Consider the following 22754-nt stretch of genomic DNA (forward strand, 5'->3'; position numbering starts at 1 on the left):
TGGGTTATTATGGGTTATTATGGGTTGCCAGGTTGAGGTGACCCATCCCTCCCCAATGTAAATCAGGTGCAGATTTGAGTCGCGCAACCTACTAATTCTACAAAGAGAAATGTCATATCCATGAAGCAAAATATGCTAAATCTCGTCCAGCTTTCAGAATTAAATCGTTTAAGTTTTTTTGGAGTCAATCCAAATTATTAATAAAAACAAATCGATCTTTATAGTAGTGCAAGACCCTTCTAAGGAATTATGATTATATATCCTTCATTCCATTTCATGTTGTCTATGTGTTGTAGTTTATGTATTTTATATTGTTCTCTACCCTTTTATTTACTGTTTGTTTTAAATAACTTCCTTAAATTTCATGTATGCATGTATGTGTGTATGTATGTATGTGTACTGTATGTATGTATGTATGTATGTATGTGTGTATGTATGCATGTATGTATGTATGTGTGTATGTATGTATGTGTGTGTGTGTGTATGTATGTATGTATGTGTGTATGTATGTAAGTATGTATGTGTGTATGTATGTATGTGTGTATGTAAGTAAGTATGTATGTATGTATGTATGTATGTATGTGTGTATGTATGTGTGTGTGTATGTAAGTACGTATGTATGTATGTGTGTGTGTATGTAAGTACGTATGTATGTATGTGTGTGTATGTATGTATGTATGTATGCATGTATGTATGTATGTGTGTATGTATGTGTGTGTGTATGTATGTAAGTATGTATGTATGTATGTATGTAAGTATTTATGTATGTATGTATGTAAGTATGTATGTGTGTATGTATGTATGTGTGTATGTAAGTAAGTAAGTATGTATGTATGTATGTATGTATGGTAGGGTATGTATGTATGTGTGTATGTATGTGTGTGTGTAGTAAGTAAGTATGTATGTATGTATGTATGTATGTATGTGTGTATGTATGTGTGTGTGTATGTAAGTAAGTATGTATGTATGTGTGTGTGTATGTAAGTACGTATGTATGTATGTATGTACTGTGTACAGCTTCTACTATGTATGTACAGTATGTAAAGTATTGATGTAATACGTACATAAATATAATTTATCTACTTTTTTGTCTCCAAGTGACATTATAATGTTCCATGGTTGAAAAAAAAAAGAAGAAAAGATTTAGTCGCCACTTTGCGACTTGGAATAAATAACGTCGATGAATCGTCGTCCCGGCCCAAAATTTAAAACAATGTCAAGTTCTCTTTTTTTGTTTGGAATAGAAAGTAGCTGAACTGATCTGGAGGAGAGAAGAAGAAGAAGAAGAAGAAGAAGAAGAAGAAGAAGAAGAGAAGAAGAAAGAGAAGAAGAAGAAGAAGAAGAAGAGTAAGAAAGGAGTCGTCAGATCCACAAACACCTCTTTAATGTCAGTTTATTCAGTTTGGGATCAAAATCAAGACCTTTTCAAACTAAACATTTAAATATAGAAATATGTAACGTGGGGGGGGGGGGTTGTAGCGCCCCCCCCCCCCCCCCACTCTGGTCCCAGGGTGGATTTTCCCTTTATCCTGACTTTAGCTCTTGAGCAGACATTTTGGTCCCTGTTGCTATGGAGACAGCGAGGTTTCAGACAGACAACGTGCACAGGCGTGGGTTATCGGGGGGGGGGGGGGGGGGGGGGGCGGGGACATGCCCCCCCCTCCCAATAATTAGAAGAGGTAGATTTGTCCCCTTAAAAATATCTGATTGGTTTCTGGATATTAGGTCTACATGTCTTTTGGTAATATAGCCGACCCCAAATGTCCTTTTTGTTGTTGTTGTTGTTGTTGTTTTAATTATAGTAATATAACTCGTACTTCAGTAAAAGTTCCTCAAAGTAATTGTACTTTTACTTAAGTAGAATATTTGTTGTATTCTTTTCACATCTGGTTTTTGGCAAAATGGATTTAAAGTACTTAAAGTAACAGTAAAATGTTGAAATCATGTGTTTTTATGATAATCTAAGAATGTATTTGGAGATGATTGGACCAGAAGTTATACACTGCCAGAACCTTTTCAGAGTTTTCTTATTTTAAATGCAGCAAATTAAGTTTTTAGACTCTCTTAAAACCTTTTGGGGGACAACCCCCCCCCCCCATGTTGAGACTAAACCCACGCCCATGGACACGTGTAATGAGACGGAGAAAGGGACGAGATGAAAGACGAGACGACGCTGTTGTTGTGGAGAACGTCCCCGCCGCCGCTTCAGGAATACATCGTCAGCTGGAGCCACTGAGGGACAGAGACAGACAGAGACAAAGACAGAGACAGAGACAAACACAGACAGAGACAGAGACAGAGAAAAGACAGAGACAGGGACAAACACAGACAGAGACAGAGAAAAGACAGAGACAAAGACAGAGAGAGAGACAGAGACAGACAGATACAGAGAAAAGACAGAGACAAACACAGACAGAGAAAAGACAGAGACAATGACAGAGAGAGACAGGGACAAACACAGACAGAGACAGACAGAGACAGAGACAGAGAAAAGACAGAGAAAAGACAGAGACAGAGAGAGACAGAGACAAAGACAGAGAAAAGACAGAGACAAAGACAGAGACAGAGAGAGACAGAGACAAAGACAGAGACAGAGGGAGACAGAGACAAAGACAGAGACAAACACAGACAGAGACAGACCGAGACAGAGAAAAGACAGAGACAGAGAGAGACAGAGACAGACACAGAGACAAAGACAGAGACAAAGACAGAGAGAGACAAAGACAAAGACAGAGACAGAGACAGTGTTAGTGTCACAGCAGCTCTGCATTGAAAATATTTGTCAAAAACGTTCATTTCAGATCATTTCAGTCATGAAATGCAGAGGACGTAATGTCCATTGGTGGACGGTGTCTATGTGTGATTTATGAATAAAGCGGGGTGGGGCAGGGGGGTGGGGTCGTTCAGAGGGAAACCTGCAAACACACACACACACGCGCTCACACACACACACACACACACACACATGCACGAACATTGCGTAGTTGCTGTTTTTTATGAATGAATGTTTACCTCCTTTATGTCCAGGTCGATGGTGCCACTGTTATCTTTATCCAGAGTTTTAAAGGCTCCTGCAGAAAACACACACACACACACACACACCACACACACACACACTACACAACCACCCACACACACACACACACACAAAATACACACACACACACACACACAGAGGCACACCACACACACACACACACACAACACATACACACACACACACACACACACACACACACACACACAGAGGCAACCACACACACACACACACCACACACACACACACACACACACACACACACACACACACACACAACACATACACATACACATACACAACACACACACACACACACACACACACACACACACACACACACAGAGGCACACACACACACACACACACACACACACACACACAACACACACACCACACAGAGGCACACAACACACACACACACACACACACAGAGGCACACACACACACACACAACACACACACACCCCAAAAGGACACACACACAACACACACACACACCAGAGACAGACACACACCACATACCACACAAACCACACACACCACACACACACACACACAAACAAAGAGACAGACACACACACACACACACACACACACAGAGGACAGCAGAGACAGACGGACAACACACACACACAACACACACACACGCACGCAGCATGAGTAAAAACAGACAAAAGTGCCCAAAAAAGTGTTGAACACGAAGTGAAAACCACAAAAAACATGTTGAAGAACAAGTCTACTTTTAAAAAAACTCTTACTACATTTACAACTTGGCAAACAAAGGAACCGATCACACGCTGGGGTCCTTTGATGTGACAGCGCACACACACACACACACACACACACACACACACACACACACACACACACACACACACACACACACACAACACACACCACACACACACACACACACACACACACACACACACACACACACGTGGAAGGTTTTGTGAGTGGCGGAGGGAGGAGAGAGACTCACTGCACATGGCGTCCAGTCGCACCAGACAACCAATGAAATTGTCAAAGTCCATGGTGCCGTGCTCGTCGCTATAGCGACGGATGATCAGCTTGAAGAGCTGGTCGTTCAGAGGGAAACCTGCAAACACACACACACACACACACAACCAGCCACGCACACACATAGACGCCAACACACACATACACAAACACACGCACGCAATTAGTTTTATACTTTATACTCTGTTCACACAAACAAACAAAACACACACACACACACACACACACACAGACACACACACACACACAAACACACACACCGATTGTTCCTCACCTGCAGCATGGAAGGCTTTTGGCAGTTCCTCAGAGCAGATCGTACCGGACCTATCGGCGTCAAACTTCATGTAAACAGCCTGGAGACAATAACACAACAATAACACAACAATGACACAACAATGACACAACAATGACACAACAATAACACAACAATAACACAACAATGACACAACAATGACACAACAATGACACAACAATAACACAACAATAACACAACAATAACACAACAATGACAAAACAATAACACAACAATAACACAACAATGACACAACAATGACACAACAATAACACAACAATAACACAACAATGACACAACAATAACACAACAATAACACAACAATAACACAACAATGACACAACAATAACAAAACAATAACACAACAATAACACAACAGTGACACAACAATAACACAACAATAACACAACAATAACACAACAATGACACAACAATAACACAACAACAACACAACAATAAAACAATGACCACAATAACACAACAACAACAGAACAACACAACAATAACAGAACAACAACACACAACAATAACACAACAACACAACAACAACACAACAACACAACAATAACAGAACAACAACACACAACAATAACACAACAACACAACAACAACACAACAACAACACACAGTCCATTCAGCAGCTGCTTTCAGGAGTTTCTGTGTCCACCGACTGACACGGGGAATTGAACCCTCGACCCCGGAGGGAACTGACCTGCCATCTCTTGATGTTGTTCCACATGTACTTGAACTCGTCGAAGCCCAGTTTACCGGTGCTGTCGCTCTGGGGGGGGGGGGTCGGGTCAAAGGTCAACCAGAACACACATGGTACTTATTCTTACTGTCTGGTTTAAATATATTATGTAGTTTAAAAATGTCACTCATCCAGTCTCATCTCTTCCTGCAGGACCTTAAATCCCGCTTTATTGGGAACGGATGCGACCCTCCTCCCCCCCTTCACCCCAGTCTTCATCAGACATCTACTACTACTACTACGACATGCAGTAGTACTGAGTATCACTAGTACTGCGTGGTATTAGTACCACATTTGAAAGGATACGTCCATGACAGCGACCATGCTCCTGCAGGACTCGATGCTGAAACCGTCCGTCTTCAGGTCTCCACCTGGAACATAAAATACCAAATACATCAGGAAGAGATAGACCGGGAAACAGAGATCTTCAGATACAGGGGGGGGGGGGGATTAGGCCAGATGATGATGATGATGATGATGATGATGATATTAGGAAATTAACTATTGTGTGCTGTGAGAAAACAGCCCAGGCCCGAGTTTATCTTCTTCCATCTCTGTGTACAGAAATACCGGCATGTGTTAGACAATAAGAGTAAAGCTGACTCACGTTTGCCGATGATTTTATTGAGGATGGTCATCAGCTCATTGGGGCTCACCTCCATGTCCTGTTAACACACACACACACACACACACACACACACACACACACACAACACACACACACACACACACACACAATCAGAAAGGGTGTTCATATTCTTTGTTTCCACGGAGGACGCCCCCACAAACAGAGTGACTCACAGCTGATTTGAGTGTGACTCAGACCCTTTTATTTCCCTTTTATGTTTTCTCAGCTTCTGACTCACTGCTGACAGAAAAAAAAAATCAAAACCTCTCTAAGAATTTCTCCCTGTTGCCAAAACAGTGTGAAGCAACGTCGCGCTGTCTCTGGACGCAGCAACGGAGTTTTGTGCTGAAATTTGGGAAAAAATTTCAAAATGTTTATGTTTTCACGTGATTAGGAAGATCAGTGGAACAAAAAAAGACAAGAAAAGGAATTCAGATAGAAAGCAGGTTAAGGAGTCCCCCTGCAGGAGATCAGATAGAAAGCAGGTTTTAAAGGGGTCCCCCCCCGCAGGAGATCAGGGAAAAAAGCAGGTTTAAGGAGTCCCCCCCTGCTGGAGATCAGATAGAAAAAGGTTTAAGGAGTCCCCCCCTGCAGGAATCAGATAGAAGCAGTTTAAAGAGTCCCCCCTGCTGGAGATCAGATAGAAAACCCGGGTTTTAAAGAGTCCCCCCCGCAGGAGATAGATAGAAAGCAGGTTTAAGGAGTCCCCCCTGCAGGAGATCAGATAGAAAGCAGGTTAAGGAGTCCCCCCTGCAGGAGATCAGATAGAAAGCAGGTTTTAAGGAGTCCCCCCTGCAGGAGTCAGATGAAAGCAGGTTTAAGGAGTCCCCCCCTGCGGGGGATCAGATAGAAAGCAGGTTAAGGAGTCCCCCCTGCAGGAGATCAGATAGAAAGCAGGTTTAAGGAGTCCCCCCTGCTGGAGATCAGATAGAAAGCAGGTTGGTAGCAGGTAGTTTGACCGGGGAAAAAAGGGTCGGTGTGGTGGGCGCATGGTCCTAAAGGGGTTGGACTTAGTGTCTTCATTAATCAGATGTGTGTTCTGGGCGTAACGTGCAACCAACCAATCAGAGGTCCTCTCCCATTCCCTTTAACAGCCAGGCGTGTTTGTACCTTGGCGCATTGCTGTTATGATATTCTTTTATGTCTTCTTTTGCATGTGTGTGTGCCGCTGCACGTCCCTGGGTGTGTGTGACAAACAAAGTGTGCACACGCTGTGCATGAGCCTAGAAGCAGTTTACTAATGCGCTGTTAAAATAACAATGAAAATGCTGCTATTGACTTTTCACTGACTGACTTCCTCAAGATATGCACTTGAACACACCGCCCTGTAAGACCAGCACACCCAGAATGCACCTGAACACACCTCCCTGTAACACCAGAACGCCCAGAATGCACCTGAACACACCTCCCTGTAACACCAGAATGCCCAGAATGCACCTGAACACACCTCCCTGTAACACCAGAACGCCCAGAATGCACCTGAACACACCTCCCTGTAAGACCAGGAACAGGTAACATGAGGCCCTTAACGTAGCCCAGTGGCTTGGATCACAGTTGAAATAACTAGAACTAGAATAAACTGAAATGCTCAACTTTCCTCCCTAATGTTACGGTTTGTCAAAACTCAGCTTCAATATTTCAATATTTCAGGTTTAACAGGAAGTTTCCAGAACAGTCTCTACAGCGGAGTCCGCCTGATCCAGAGGAGACACGTTTTACTACAACCCTCTTCATCCTCTTCATCCTCTTCATCATCAGCCTCAGTACTGCTGCTGACACGCTCACGGACAAGTCGGCTGAATTCTGGTCTAACTGGTCGCGCACACACCCTTCTGATGAGTCAGAGAAAACCTCAGACACACACACACACACACACACACACACACACACACACACACACACACACACACACACACACACAACACACCACACACACACACACACACACACACACACACACACACACACACACACACACACAGTACAACGCCTCTCAGGTTGAGCACCGCCCTGCCAGACAATGGCAGGAATGCAGAGACAGAGCTCTCTCTCTCCCTTTCTGTTTCTTGCTCGCCCTCCCTCTGTATTTTCCTATCTCTCTCTCTCTCTCTCTCTCCCTGTCCCCCCTCTCTCCATTTGTCCCTAACTCTTGTCCTCTCTCCCCCGCTTGCTGTCTGTCTCCCTCCTTCTGTCTCTTTCTCTGTTTCTCTCTCTCCTCTTCATTTCTTCCTCTCTCTTTTTTCAAGTCGACAAAAAAACGATATGTGAATGACTTTTTTTTTTTAAATAAATACAAAATTAGGCTACGTTCACAAGCCTTGATGCTTAATTTGGACTTTTGCCAAACATATTGACTGAAGTGACGTTCAAAGGACTGCATAAACGTGGTAAAACGCACAATTTTCTGCCTTTGTTTCAGATTCACCTCGTGAAGATTCAAGGACAGGTTGTGAATTAAGAATTAAGACTGGTGTAGGAGCCACAGAAACCTGTGGGGGCGTGACTGCGACCCAGACAAAGAGAAGAAACCAGAGACAGGGCGTGGGGGGGGGGGGGGGGGGTTGGAGCGGTGAATGATTGGTGAATGATGCAGCAGACAGACAGGTGTGGTGAGCGATGTTAGGATCAGGTGAAAACGCCATTCTTTTAAAACCTGCTGAGCAGCCGAATCAGGTCAACGCTGCAGATACACCTGGACTCACTTCACACTTCTTGTTTTTTTTCATTCACAAAAACAAGAAACTCCTGAAACAGGGCGCGGCAACATGTGTCACGCCACAGATTAAAGAGTGTGTAGAAAAGTCACTACATGCACAGAAGTTATCGAGTTGAAATGTGAAGTATGCACACGTAAAAAAACTAAAATCTTCTTCATTACACTCCTTCCTCAGACTAGAAAATCACTAGTTGCATTAAAACTTTCTTCAAATCGGACTAAAATCACAATATAACCACACAAGTTTTTTGTTTTCTGTCCAATCTAACGACTAAAACGACGTCTGAACGTACACATGTTCCACCAAAAAAACTTCCTTCCCGAGGCTGTTTAGCAGCGGCACCGTGGCTCTGTCCGGCGCTTAGCCCCACCCAGGATGATTGTGATTGGTTTAAAGAAATGCCGATAAACCAGAGCAGGTTTTATCTCCATTCCCAAATGCTGTGTGGACTAGCCAGACCCTCACCTGCAGCGCTGTGGAGGAAGGTCTGGGTGTTAGAGACTAGCTGTCTGGATTTAACAGGATGGGAGAGAAACGTCCTCTGGTTTAAAAGTGAATGTAATCGCAGAGCACACAGACAGGATCAAAACATATTATATACACACATATAGACACGGGATTATCAGGGACTCACATCTCCAGCCAGCTGTTGGAAAACTCGACGAAACTGTTTGTCCTCTTCGGTGTCCTGAGACTCGGCGAAGTTCAAAGGCCTGCGTTGAGGGGGCTGCAACCACACACACACACACACACGCAGGGGCACACACACGCAGGGACACACACACACACACACGCAGGGACACACAGGGACACACAGACAGACACAAACACACACAGACACATACAGGGGGCACAGGGACACAGGGACAGACACACAGGGATACATAAACACACCGACAGACACACACACACATAGACACATACAGGGGGCACAGGGACACATAGACACACACCACACACACACACACACACACACACAGGGGCACAGACACACACACACACACACCAACACACAGACACATACAGGGGGCACAGGGACACATAGACACACACACACACACACACACACACAGGGGCACAGGGACACACACACACACACACACACACACACACACAGACACACACACACACACACACACACACAGGGCACAGGGGCACAGGACACATAGACACACACACACGCACACAGACACACAGACACACACACAACACACACACAGACACACAGACACACAACAACACAAACACACACACACACACACACACACACACACACACACACACACACACACACAACACACACACACAGAGCCACTGTTAGGTCCGGGGTCTGACTGCATTTAGACGTTCAGAGTGTTTGTTTGCTCAGGAAATCTTCCGCTGAGAGAAGTCAACGTGTCGGCAACGAGATTTAATTAAACGTAATTTCTGAAGAGTTCAGTTCCGTTTAACGTTTCTTTTTCTCTTCAAACGACATCCATAGAAAATGTTTCAAATTGTCCGTTTCCTACAAAGAACAGTGCAATTTTACTGGCTAAAAAAATAAAAAATGAATGAGTGACTATTAAGAACGCACACGTTATGTGTGCAATATCATACTTTTTCCATCTCTTTTTTCAGATATGTTAACAGTTAAAAGAGTCCCTTCCGCCGTACATTTTGTGTCTCTTGGCGGGATTTTGTCTGACACCATTGCACCCAATGGGATTGATTCTGATTGAGCATACAGATCAATTATATGATGTGTGAGACGTCTGTTTGCCTACTAAAGAATAGATGAGTGAGTGTGTGTGTGTGTGTATGTGTGTGTGTGTGTGTGTGTGTGTGTGTGTGTGTGTGTGTGTGTGTGCATTTCACACTTACAGGGGCTGAAGGCTTAAACTGAGCCGGGTCGATGTTGCTGTCGGAGGAAAAGAAAAAACAAGACAAGGAGTCAGAGAGTGTGTGTTAGCCTAGCTTAGCATAAAGACTGGAAGCAGAGGCCGCCTAGCTCCATCAAAATGATGCTTACCTCACAACATTAACGAGGCCTTTGATAAAAGAATTTGCCAGATGCATTTTGCTGCCGTCAGTCTGATAAAAAGAGAGAGAGAGAGAGAGAGAGAGAGTGAGAGAGAGAGAGTGAGAGAGAGAGAGAGAGAGAGAGAGAGAGATAAGATGAGATAAAACGGTTTCTTGCATCGTCTGCTGCAGCAGTCAACAGATAACCTTAAAAACATCTGGACGGTCAACCAACAACATCTGACACACCTTTCCCTCTCTCACACACACACACACACACACACACTTTCTTTCAATCAACTAATTATTGTAGGTGTAATAAATTATCGTATTATACTGTGTCTCACTATCTTTGTGGGGACCCATCATTGACATAATGCATTCCTTAACCCTTACCCTAACCTTAACCCTTACCCTAACCTTAACCCTTACCCTAACCTTAACCCTTACCCTAACCTTAACCCTTACCCTAACCTTAACCCTTACTCTAACCTTAACCTAACCTAACCTAACCCTTACACTAACCTTAACCCTTACCCTAACCTTAACCCTTACCCTAACCTTAACCCTTACCCTAACCTTAACCCTTACCCTAACCTAACCTTACCTAACCTTAACCCTTACCCTAACCCTAACCCTTAACCTCACCCTGACCCGACCCTAACCTTAACCATAACCTAATTCTAACCCTAATCCTAAAACCAAGTCTTAACCCTCAAAGAGCCCTTTAAAAATGTGGGGTCCAGCAAAGCTGTCTATTCTGAATTGCCGGTTTTTGGACCTCACAAATTTAGTTAAATGAAAACACACCCACACCCACACAGGGACACACACACACAACACACACACACACACACACACACACACACACACACACACACACACACACACATTCAGGGACAAGGACACACATACACACACATTAGCAGTTTGACCATTTAAAAAACAAACACAGGGACACACGCACACTTTTCTTCAATCAACACATTTTTATAGGTGGTTTGTTATCATGTTAAAAAAGAAAAGAAAAGGCTGTGATAGTGTGTCTGAAAAATTATAGTTTTCGTTAAAAAAAGCCTTTTTCTTTTCTTTTTTAACATTACAACAAACCAGCGATCTCCCGACTGAGTCTGACTCAGCTGCTTTTTCACACATCACTATGTCAACAGTAGTACTTCTTAAAGTACACTTTACTGCCACTTCTTGTTTCTATTAGGTCGAGCAAAACTCATAGAATACCAATTAAAGATTATTTCCATAGTAGATAATTGTGTGAATTCATTTCTGGATGAATGGATGAGTCGTTTGGTTTAGAAAATGAGAAAAATGGTGAAAAATGAGGATCAGTGTTCCCCAAAAAGCCCAAAGCGACGTCCTCACATGTCTCGTTTTGTCCACAATTCAAAGACATTCAGTTACTGTCCCAGAGGAGAGGACAAACTAGAAAATACTCCCATTTAACCAGCTGGAATCTGAGAAGTCTTACTTTGTTTTCTCAACAAAATGGTGTGCAATTAATGTAATAATTGACAACTAATCCAACGATCTTTGCAGCTCTACAGTCCGGATTATTTCCCCTTACTGTGTTATTCTCTTCCACCCCAGGAGACAAGACTGCACACCCTTTAACGTTACCTTCCCATAATCTACACAGTGTCCGGTTTCAGCACAGAAACAACAAACACACACACTCAGAAAACCAGCACACACTCGCACAACAGTTCCCTGAACACACCTCGGAGCTGCATTTACGCTGAAACCCGCTTAAAAACAAGAGAAAAGCAACTTTTGTAAGGACTTACTGAGACGTGTGTCCTGTTGAAGAGAGAGAGAGACTGACAGGGAGCGGGCGGGAGAGAGAGAGAGAGAGAGAGAGAGAGAGAGAGAGAGAGAGAGAGAGAGAGAGAGAGAGAGAGAGGAGATATGCAGGCACCGGGGCACACCCACTTCTAGAGTCCAAAAAACCAGTTGAGCAAAAAGAGCCTTGTTGTTTCTCAATGCATCATCAACCCCCGCCCAACACACACACACACACACACACACACACACACACACACACACACACACACACACACACACACACACACACACACACACACACACACACACACACACACACCACCTTCTGGGTCTTAACGCTCGCTAGATTCCTGAAGCGTACACAAACAAAAACACAGTTCATGCTGCATTCAGGGGTCAGTGGGAAAACTCATCCTTTGCAATCTAAAACACGATTTCAGATGGAAAATCCTCAATTCTTAATACTCGAATACTTCCTTAAACCTGTTCAGATCCTTAGTATTGCACACATTAGCATTTGAACCTTACTGACCATCTCTAAGGGTTGTGTTTTCCATATTATATATTTATATATCCATCCAACCATACACACATACACACACATACACATCTGGACTTACATTAATACCTGGTCACTTTAACACTTGACTCAACACTGAGACTGATAATTTATGGTTAATGTCTTTTTATATATTTTTATTGACAAATGTTCTTACTATTATTATTAGTAGTAGTAGTACTGCTATTTTTTGTTGTCTTTACACTGTCATTTTTCTTTTCTTGCTAAAACTGATGCAGGAAATTTCCATTTCCTTGCGGGAGTCATCCCAAAAGATAAATAAAGAGAAGTGTAAGTGTGTCTGGAGACTGACGATCATGTGAAACCCTGAGTCTACTGCCCTCCTCTGGCTGCAGACCAGAAAGGAAATGGTTGCTCATGTTCCATGTAGTCCCTGCAAATAAGAATACCTAAATATTTTGTAAATCTTTTTTTAACAGCTATATTAAACATTTTTTCCTCTTCAGTCTGATACAGATATAAAATTTCACATTTAGATTTGTTAAGTGTCGAACCCGAAGCAGCTGAAAATTGGTCAATTACGGACGTAGAATATTCAATCTTGTGTTTGAAAGCTCAAAAAGAGAGAGCTGCATCATCCGCTAGTTGAGTTACTCTAATTTCCTTACCAAGAATAGACAAACCTTTATTAAAAGGATTGTATCGAATTTGTAATGACAATAATTCAACCACCAGCAGGAACAAGAACAGAGAAATAGGGCAGCCTGGATCTCAAAAGGAAATCGTTTTGTGGTGTTTGGACACAAAGTCAAAAAAAGTCAAAGTCTGCTTTATTGTCAATTTCTTCACATGTCAAAACATAGAAAGAGATCGAAATAACGTTTCCCTCTATCCCACGGTGGAGACAAGACATTTTTAACCAATTAGGTCCACAGACAAACATAACATTCAAGTAAACAATATAAAAAGTAAAAATAGGAAGATATATACAATGAGGAAAATAGGAGCAGCAAAATTTGAGTTAAAAATGTGCAATTATACAATTATGCATACAGTCGACAGTCAATGTAATAGTGCAACAAGTCAGGCGGTAGCATAGTGGTGCCGTTATGTAAGAGCAGCAGAAATGAGTTCCCAAGTGTTTTCAGGACAACAGGACAACAACAACAAGTTTGCAAAGTGTGCAAGTGGAGTAGTGCAAGGCAGTGCAATATCACAGAACTGTCATCATGTTCAAAAACATTTCAACAACTATATACAGTACAGGCCAAAGGTTTGAGCACACCTCATCCAATGAGTTTTCTGTATTTTCATGACTATTTACATTGTAGATTATCACTGAAGGCATCAAAACTATGAATGAACACATGTGAGGTTATGGACTTTACAAAAACGTGTGAAAATAACTGAAAACATGTCTTATATTCTAGTTTCTTCAAAGTAACCCCCCCCCCCCCCTCCCCTTTTGCTTTTTTGATAGCGCTGCAAACCTTTGGTGTTCTCTCAATGAGCTTCATGAGGTAGTCCCTGAAATGGTCCCCCCCCAATGTTTGTAATATTTAGAAATATCAACAACTGTTTTTCATCCTTTCCATTTACCATTATACACAATGCATACTGTGTAGTATTGGCTCCGTGGCAGGCTTTACATGTCAGGTGACCCTCCTACTACACGGAAAAGTCCCAAGTAGACAACTTTGTCTTTAGACGGAGTCCAAAAAAACAGTCGAACCAAAAGAGCTAAAACAAGTTTTTTCTCAGTGCATCATAAACCCTGCACCACACCCCCAGCCCCCCACCCCCACCCCCACACCCCACACAGCCTCTGGGTCCGCACGCTCGCTAGATTCCTGAAGCGTGAACACCCAAAACCATGTCTGCCCCGCCCAATAATGATACAAAAAAAAAAAAAAAAACTATCTGGCAACACTGCGTATAATGAGGTTTCTGGTCAATAAATTCAAAATACATCATACATTATGCGCGCAGAATTATCAATAAAGCAACACGCTGGACACCAAATCAGTTTGTAGCTTTAAACTTGCATTCAGCACTAGTCGTTGCATTTCCATGTTGATGGACGCCTGGCACGAGCTCCAGCTCCAGCATGACTCTAATGGCGGTAACAGCTCTCAAATGTAAGATTTACTCATGTCTGTGTCAAAAAACAAAAAACAATGTGATGGAAAGATGAAGTACGAGTGGCAGCTGCTGGTTGAGAGACGGCGCTCCGGGACGCCGGCTAACAGCGGCAGTTGTTTAGCCGCCAATAGGTGACTGCATGCCGGCTATATCTATATATCTATACATCTATATATATAGATGTATAGATGTATAGATATATATCAAGTATGACATGTTACCGAAGCTGCTGTCCTGTTTCAATTCAATTCAATTTCAATTCAATTTTATTTATAGTATCAATTCATAACAAGAGTTATCTGGAGACCCTTTACAGATAGAGTAGGTCTAGACCACACTCTATAATTTACAAGGACCCAACAGTTCTAGTAGTTTCCTCCAGAGCAAGCAACAGGGCCACAGTGGTGAGGAAAAACTTCCTTTTAGGCAGAAACCTGGGACAGACCCAGACCCCAGGCCCAGACCCAGGTTCTTGGTAGGCGGTGTCTGACGGGCCGGTTGGGGTTAGAATGAAGAGTGGCAATAACAAAAATAGAAAAAATTAGTAGTTTGTAGCAGTTCTTTGTAGTAGTTCATGGCACAGCAGGACGCTGTGCGGCATTACAAGGCACAGCAGGACGTAGCAGGACGTAGCAGGACGTAGCAGGGCGTAGCAGGGCGTAGCAGGACGTAGCAGGACGTAGCAGGGCGTAGCAGGACGTAGCAGGGCACTGCAGTGTAGCAGTTGAACATGGCATCACCGAACATGGAGCGGGACCAAGGCGACAGCTGCTACCCTGATTTTGGAGCCTCTCTGATCCTGTGTCCAGAACCTGGTGTGGTCAGGCTGGTTGGAGGAGCCAGCCGGTGTGATGGCACACTGGAGATGAAACACCGGGACGAGTGGAAACCAGAGGACGATGGGAACTGGAACCGGAGATTAGCAGGCCTGGTGTGTGGAGAGCTGGGCTGTGGCTTGGCTCTTTCATTCAGATACCAAGAGAATCTGGGGAAATCACATCTGACTGTAATGCACCTTCACTCTTGACATGTTTTACAGAACTGACACATTCCTCTAACGACATGGAGATAACCTGCTCAGGTAACACCATTTGTTTTTGTCATTTTTAAAAGTTAAAAAATATTCCTTTGTGTTGGGAAAGGTTGTTTTAATTGCAACACCGGGGCATTTATTTCACAATTTAACCTTCATGTTGCCCTCAGGGTCAATTTGACCCGTTTTCCTATATCAATGTTCTTTATAATTCCCCAAAATAACATGATTGATTCCACACAACGCTCTTTGAGGTGATTTTGATGGGTAATTTTGGGGTGTCGTATTCAATTTTAAAGCAAAGTGTTTTTGAAATAGTATTGAGTAAAAGTTGACATATTCCAGTCTCTGATTATCCATCAACATCCATTCCTTTAATTTTAGTCTCAATAATTCCTAATTTCTGCTTAGGGGGGGGTCGGGGGGGATGTTGGGCTCCTAAAACACAAGCCCGGGAGCAGAGTTCATGACTAAGAAGAAGTTAAGAGGAAAACACAAGAAACTGTTTTTTCCCCAGGTTGGTGGAAGACTTAGATGCACGTATTTGGTGATGGTGTACATGGGTCATCCCTCAAGAAAATGTGACCTTTTTTACAATGTAATATGCAATTTAACATAATTCAGAACCATTAATATTGTCATATATGTGTGTAAAACATTGGAAAAGCTAGAGCATTGTGATTTACTGCACAGATTATTTCTATATATTTGTCTATAGCGTTTCAGAACCGGGTTAAAGCCTTTCAAAAACAAGGTGCGATCACTTGTTGCAAAGGTTTATGGGTTGTATTGCATCTTTAAAACTTGTGTGTGGGCTATGATCTGTCAGATAAAAGCCTCATAAATGAAATCATGTCATTTTGAGGAATGAATAACATTTCAGTGACATGGTAGACGCTGAAATCCCGTTTTAGCGATGGTAAAAAGGACTGGATTGGTTATAATCGAGGGCACAGGGCTCTCCCGCAGACATCAATCACTTTGAGGTACAACACCTGTCCACAGTCCAGTTCTAGTAAGTAACTGGTACTGCATTACCTGGAATTATCTGATGAAGATTAGCAGTTATTGATGAAATATTGCGAAATGGCACTTGAAATGGCAGCTTCCTGTTAGCGAACGGAGAAACCACACGAAACCTGATGAGGAGATTAAAGATAAGAGAGGAAACTGCACATCTGAGAGCTGAAAGACTCGTATAAGATCAAGAGACCTGAAGACGACAGAGAGGCAGGGGACACACCAACTGGACATGGGTCGTGTACTGGTGCTGTTTACGTTGCTCTGGAGCTCAGGTAGGACTTCAACCTGTTTAACTACAGTACAGCTGTCTGGATTGTTGTTGTTTCATGTGCTTTTTCTATTTACTTTGATTAGTTAACTGTCAATTGTTTCTGGATGTTTGAGTTGAGGAACGCGCCGCTTGTTATCGTGAGTGCAATAAAAAGTTAAAGGCCAAAAAGTACTTTAACCGTCATGTTGTTCTTGCTTCAAATTGACCCATTTGAAGTTAATTGTTTTGTTTTTCTGTCACAAAAAACAGGCCTTTGAAACAAAGTGAAGATGTCAACATAATAAATATCAAAAAGCTTTGGAAAAAACATAAGTGTTGAAAGAAAGTGACCAAAATGTTTTTTTGGTTAATAAAGTGTGATTGGAGGCCGGGATGGGAAATCAACCTTCCGAGGACAAAATTTTATCAATGTGTTTATTAATATTTCAGTGATAATACAGCGCAGAATGTGGTTTAGATTTTGTTGTGGCTTTTGCGTTTGCGTTACAGATTTTGCGTTGTAGATTTTGCGTTGTAGCTTTTGCGTTTGCGTTGTAGCTTTTGCATTGTAGCTTTTGCGTCTGCGTTGCAGATTTTGCGTTGTAGCTTTTGCGTTTGCATTGTAGGTTTTGCGTTTGTGTTGTAGCTTTTGCGTTGTAGCTTTTGCGTTGTAGCTTTTGCGTTGTAGCTTTTGCGTTGTAGCTTTTGCGTTTGCGTTGTAGCTTTTGCGTTTGCGTTGTAGCTTTTGCATTGTAGCTTTTGCGTTTGCGTTGTAGCTTTTGCGTTTGCGTTGTAGCTTTTGCGTTTGCGTTACAGATTTTGCGTTGTAGATTTTGCGTTGTAGCTTTTGTGTTTGCGTTGTGGCTTTTGCGTTTGCGTTGTAGCTTTTGCATTGTAGCTTTTGCGTCTGCGTTGCAAATTTTGCGTTGTAGCTTTTGCGTTTGCGTTGTAGCTTTTGCATTGTAGCTTTTGCGTCTGCGTTGCAGATTTTGCGTTGTAGGTTTTGCGTTTGCATTGTAGGTTTGCGTTTGTGTCGTAGCTTTTGCATTGTAGCTTTTGCGTTTGTGTTGTAGCTTTTGCGTTGTAGCTTTTGCGTTTGTGTTGTAGCTTTTGCGTTGTAGCTTTTGCGTTGTAGCTTTTGCTGTTGCGTTGTATTTTTTGCGTTTGCGTTATAGCTTTTGCGTTTGCGTTTTAGCTTTTGCGTTGTAGCTTTTGCGTTTGCGTTATAGCTTTTGCGTTGTAGCTTTTGCGTTGTAGCTTTTGCGTTTGCGTTGTAGCTTTTGCGTTGTAGCTTTTGCGTTGTAGCTTTTGTATTTGTGTTGAACTGTCTCGGCCACCGTATATCTTAATCTGTTCTACAAAAAAGCCTCTTCAACCTTTAACATCCGCCACAATGGTATTTTGCTATTTTGCATAATGTGAAAGACGTTGTAATGAATAGAACTTTATCTAATTGTAATTCTATTAAGACCAAATTTTGTATACGGTCTTGCGGGGCTGAGATACACATTTCTCCTATAAAGTAACTTCTTAAAAGGCGCGGCGTAGCAGGATATTGACCATGACTCAAGTTCTTCTTGAGTCATCCTGCTTTAAATCAAAGGAGAAAGACCCGAACATACCTACCTAGATTTGCTAAAATCGGATTTAAGGAGGGCAAAAATGCAGGACTTATTGAAATGGGCTGCTTCCTACGCCCAACAGTCAGAAGGTTGGTGGTTCGATCCTGGGCCCTGTAGTTCAATATAGAAGTACATGAGGGAAAGGTGCCTACAAATCAAACCAATCATCTAGGGTTGGGCATCGAAGGCACCAACTTGAAATTGGTTCAAAAATTACTATTCCAGTAGAATAGTTTCTTCTTTCTTTTGGGGGGGTTTAGATTAGATTAGATTAGATTAGATTAAACTTTATTGTCATTACACGTGTACAAGTACAATGCAACGAAATACAGTTTAGAGGGTTTGGAGAGCCTCCGGGCCGCAGCTAGTGAAAGCGCCGCCACACGCACTCCGAAAAGGATTCATGCAGATAGCTAGATAATACATGACAAAACAACATAATGCACAAGACTACATACATGAAGGAATAATTGGTGTATGGTGTCTGTGGATGTGTGGTGTGTGTGTGTATGGGAAGTATGAGACAGACTGTATGCGTTGTTGAAAAACAACTCAGTTCAGCCCGGCCTTGACCATGGATTTGTGTGGGTGAGAGAAACACTAAAAGAAAGAAACGAGGCGGTCAGACGGATACGGGGCTGGATGGGGGGGGGGGGGGGGGGTGTATGGTGTGTGTGTGAGATAATGAGTTGTGTGTGTTTACACCTTTATTTTGATAGGACAGCTAGGTGAGAAAGGGGGAAGACATGCAGGACATCGTCACAGGAAGGATTTGAACCCAGACCGCTGCGTCAAGGCATACACCTCCTAGTCTATCTGTGCCCACTGAGCCAACCAGATGATTAATGTACTCTGGACCTTCAAAGCCTTGAAAGTAAAGAGTAGGATTTTAAAATGCATCGTATAAGAAACAGGCAACCAATGGAAAGACAGACTAAATCTAGGGTGATGTAATACTGTAAATATAATTGACAAACAATACAAAACACTTTCTGATTGCCAACAGTGGGGCACATTTGTACACTTCCACAACTTGCAAGAAAAACTGTTTCTGGTTGAATTGGCTCTTTATAAAAGGTATTTAAACAGGTAAAGGTCTGAGTGGGCAATGGTCCTTCAGATATAACCCTCAATACTTATAGATATTTTGAGGCAGAAACAGCCTTTCAAGAACAAAGTAGGAGCTGTGATCCCTTTTTACAAATGTTTATAGGTTGTATTGCATCTTTAAAAAAGGTATTTCTGCAAGAAATAAGTTCTGTGTGGGCTATAATCTGTCAGATAAAAGCCTATTGTACGAAATCAAGTCATTTTGAGGCATGACTAAAATTTCAGTGACATGGTAGGAGCTGAAATCAAATTTTAGCAAGTGGTAAAAAGGACTGGATTGGTTATAATCGAGGGCACAGGGCTCTCCCGCAGACATCAATCACTTTAAAGGTACAACACCTGTCCACAGTCCAGTTCTAGTAAGTAACTGGTACTGCATTACTTGAAATTATCTGATGAAGATTAGCAGTTATTGATGAAACATTACGAAATGTCACTTGAACTGGCCGCTTCCTGTTAGCAAACATAGAAACCACCCAAAACCTGATGAGGAGATTAAAGATAAGAGAGGAAACTGCACATCCTAGGAGAGCTGAAAGACTCGTATAAGATCAAAAGATCAGAAGAGGATAGAGAGGCAGGCGACACACTAATTGGACATGGGTCGTGTACTGGTGCAGAATTCCACCAAAATTGGTAAACATGGTCTGGGGGCGAGAAGTAACCCGGATCGGAAGTGTCATATTTGCCGATATAGCTTTTTTTAAATGTAAAAATTTCAGATTTTTTAATGAACAAAATAATAAAACTGGCATGATGCAGTCTGAAATATATTAAATCGTCTTTAGAATTACACCGTAATGATATCACCTAGAGCTAGGGACTTTAACGTGACATGGTGCTCTTTGGATGCTTTCATAAAGGCCTTAGTGGTCCCCTAATACTGTATCTGAAGTCTCTTTTATATAGACCTTAGTGGTCCCCTAATACTGTATCTGAAGTCTCTTTTATATAGACCTTAGTGGTCCCCTAATACTGTATCTGAAGTCTCTTTATATAGACCTTAGTGGTCCCTAATACTGTATCTGAAGTCTCTGTTTATATAGACCTTAGTGGTCCCCTAATACTGTATCTGAAGTCTCTTTTATATAGACCTTAGTGGTCCCCTATACTGTATCTGAAGTCTCTTTTATATAGACCTTAGTGGTCCCTAATACTGTATCTGAAGTCTCTGTTATATAGACTTAGTGGTCCCTAATACTGTATCTGAAGTCTCTTTATATAGACCTTAGTGGTCCCCTAATACTGTATCTGAAGTCTCTTTTATATAGACCTTTGTGGTCCCTAATACTGTATCTGAAGCCTCTTTATATAGACCTTAGTGGTCCCTAATACTGTATCTGAAGTCTCTTTTATATAGACCTTAGTGGTCCCTAATACTGTATCTGAAGTCTCTTTATATAGACCTTAGTGGTCCCCTGATACTAGCTCACAGCCACCGACAATTACGTTTCTTGTTAGCCGTAAAACTCTCGTGGCTGTAGTAAATATAACGAGAGGAGGTTTTAAACCGTCAGTTTGTGTTTCGATGGCTTGTTTGAATAATAACTGTAGAAAGTGTAAATGTCTCTGCCTGACCCGTCCAGAGCAGGACACATTTTTCATTTATTTTTTGTTTCTTTTAGGATTCCTCCCAGGTTTCCAGACAGAGGAAGAAGGTAAAATGGAGAAACTAGAAATAAATACACAGGAGATTATTTTACTAATCACTCTCTTGTAGCAAAGAAACTCTCACACACTGTCTGACTTTATAAATTTATAAAGGTTTTAGATCTAGGTTTAGTACTGAAATGTCACCAGTTCTAATTGTTATCTTTGCAAGTTAGAGTGTGCGGGAGTTTCTTTTAAACCTTTGACCTACTCGTCTCTCTCCTACTCACCTGTCTCATGCAATAGATGTACCAAATATTTCTCTGTCCTAATTACTCCCTCACCTGTGTTCAGATATTGATGATATGCGGTTGATGGGAGGATCCAGCCGCTGTTCTGGTGTGCTGGAGGTGAAGAGACAGGGAAAGTGGAGAGAAGTGGATGACGGTGACTGGGACCTGAAGTTAGCAGACGTAGTTTGCAGACATCTGGACTGTGGCTCTGTGGTTCGAGCTTCATCAAAAAGACGTTCAAAACCTTCTAGCAGAATCACACCTTCCTGTCTCGAGTCTGGACCTAGATTAAAGAAATGTTTAACAAAGAGGTACCAGGTTGAGGCTACCAGTTTGGAGATCATCTGCTCAGGTAACAACCACACACAAATATGTAATAGTGCTTATATATACGCTTTCAGTCTACAACCCAAAGCCTTACATCTTTAACACACAATTCCAAAGCAAGCTCATGAGTAGGTTTGTTGTTGAGGCTCATGGCTTCAAACCTTCCAAGATGTTCCTCTCACATCAGCTCCTAGAAAGGGACTGTCTCTGAACTGGCTTGTAAAGAGTTATGTAATGTAACAACTCTTAAAATAACTTTTCAAAATGTCATGCATTTATATTTCATTATGTAATAACACTCGCATTATGTAATAATTTTTCACATTTAGTAATAAAATACCGTTACAGATCTCTGTGATGCCAGGTGGAAGTTGTAGGTAGATGATGCAGAGCTCCGTCAACAATACAGTAGTTTGTGGTTCAGTTTACCTGATGAAGGGGACTTGAAGGGGACCTCTGTCTGATTCTCTCTCTCTGTTCTCCAGACTCTGTCAGGCTGGTGAATGGGACTAGTCTGTGTTCAGGCAGACTGGAGAGTAAAGTCTACCCAGTCTACCCAGACCTGGTCCTCAGTGTGTGAAGAAGACTTTGACCT

General features: G+C 42.2%; 2 protein-coding genes across 2 annotated transcripts; one reads left to right on the top strand and one right to left on the bottom strand.

The window, feature by feature from the left end:
• Window positions 1–1877: 1877 nt before the first annotated feature.
• LOC116704622 (calpain small subunit 1) lies at window positions 1878–12325 on the bottom strand. Its single transcript, XM_032540242.1, has 11 exons — window positions 12252–12325; window positions 10460–10521; window positions 10312–10348; window positions 9083–9175; window positions 5711–5768; window positions 5410–5474; window positions 5065–5133; window positions 4335–4413; window positions 4023–4139; window positions 3013–3071; window positions 1878–2232 (listed from the first exon to the last, which is right to left on the bottom strand). Exons 2-11 carry the CDS (start codon window positions 10504–10506, stop codon window positions 2206–2208), a joined length of 651 nt encoding a protein of 216 aa, XP_032396133.1. The 5' UTR covers window positions 10507–10521; window positions 12252–12325; the 3' UTR covers window positions 1878–2205.
• Window positions 12326–17157: 4832 nt separating this feature from the next.
• LOC116704749 (CD5 antigen-like) lies at window positions 17158–22739 on the top strand. Its single transcript, XM_032540352.1, has 4 exons — window positions 17158–17239; window positions 21575–21607; window positions 21894–22184; window positions 22645–22739. Exons 1-4 carry the CDS (start codon window positions 17197–17199, stop codon window positions 22737–22739), a joined length of 462 nt encoding a protein of 153 aa, XP_032396243.1. The 5' UTR covers window positions 17158–17196.
• The last annotated feature ends 15 nt before the right edge of the window (window positions 22740–22754 follow it).

This window comes from Etheostoma spectabile, chromosome 16 (assembly GCF_008692095.1).
Source record: "Etheostoma spectabile isolate EspeVRDwgs_2016 chromosome 16, UIUC_Espe_1.0, whole genome shotgun sequence".
In the NCBI taxonomy this organism is placed as follows: Eukaryota; Metazoa; Chordata; class Actinopteri; order Perciformes; family Percidae; genus Etheostoma; species Etheostoma spectabile.

What these genes read in the sequence shown, in the direction of transcription:
- LOC116704749 (XM_032540352.1), top strand. Translation starts at nt 17,197, where the DNA reads ATGGGTCGTGTACTGGTGCTGTTTACGTTGCTCTGGAGCTCAG. An exon ending in TACGTTGCTCTGGAGCTCAG is followed by an intron (nt 17,240 to 21,574) that starts GTAGGACTTCAA and finishes TGTTTCTTTTAG; the next exon opens with GATTCCTCCCAGGTTTCCAG. An exon ending in TTTCCAGACAGAGGAAGAAG is followed by an intron (nt 21,608 to 21,893) that starts GTAAAATGGAGA and finishes ACCTGTGTTCAG; the next exon opens with ATATTGATGATATGCGGTTG.
- LOC116704622 (XM_032540242.1), bottom strand. Translation starts at nt 10,506, where the DNA reads ATGCATCTGGCAAATTCTTTTATCAAAGGCCTCGTTAATGTTGTGAG. An exon ending in AGTTTAAGCCTTCAGCCCCT is followed by an intron (nt 9,176 to 10,311) that starts GTAAGTGTGAAA and finishes GTGTGGTTGCAG; the next exon opens with CCCCCTCAACGCAGGCCTTT. An exon ending in CAATAAAATCATCGGCAAAC is followed by an intron (nt 5,475 to 5,710) that starts GTGAGTCAGCTT and finishes TTTATGTTCCAG; the next exon opens with GTGGAGACCTGAAGACGGAC.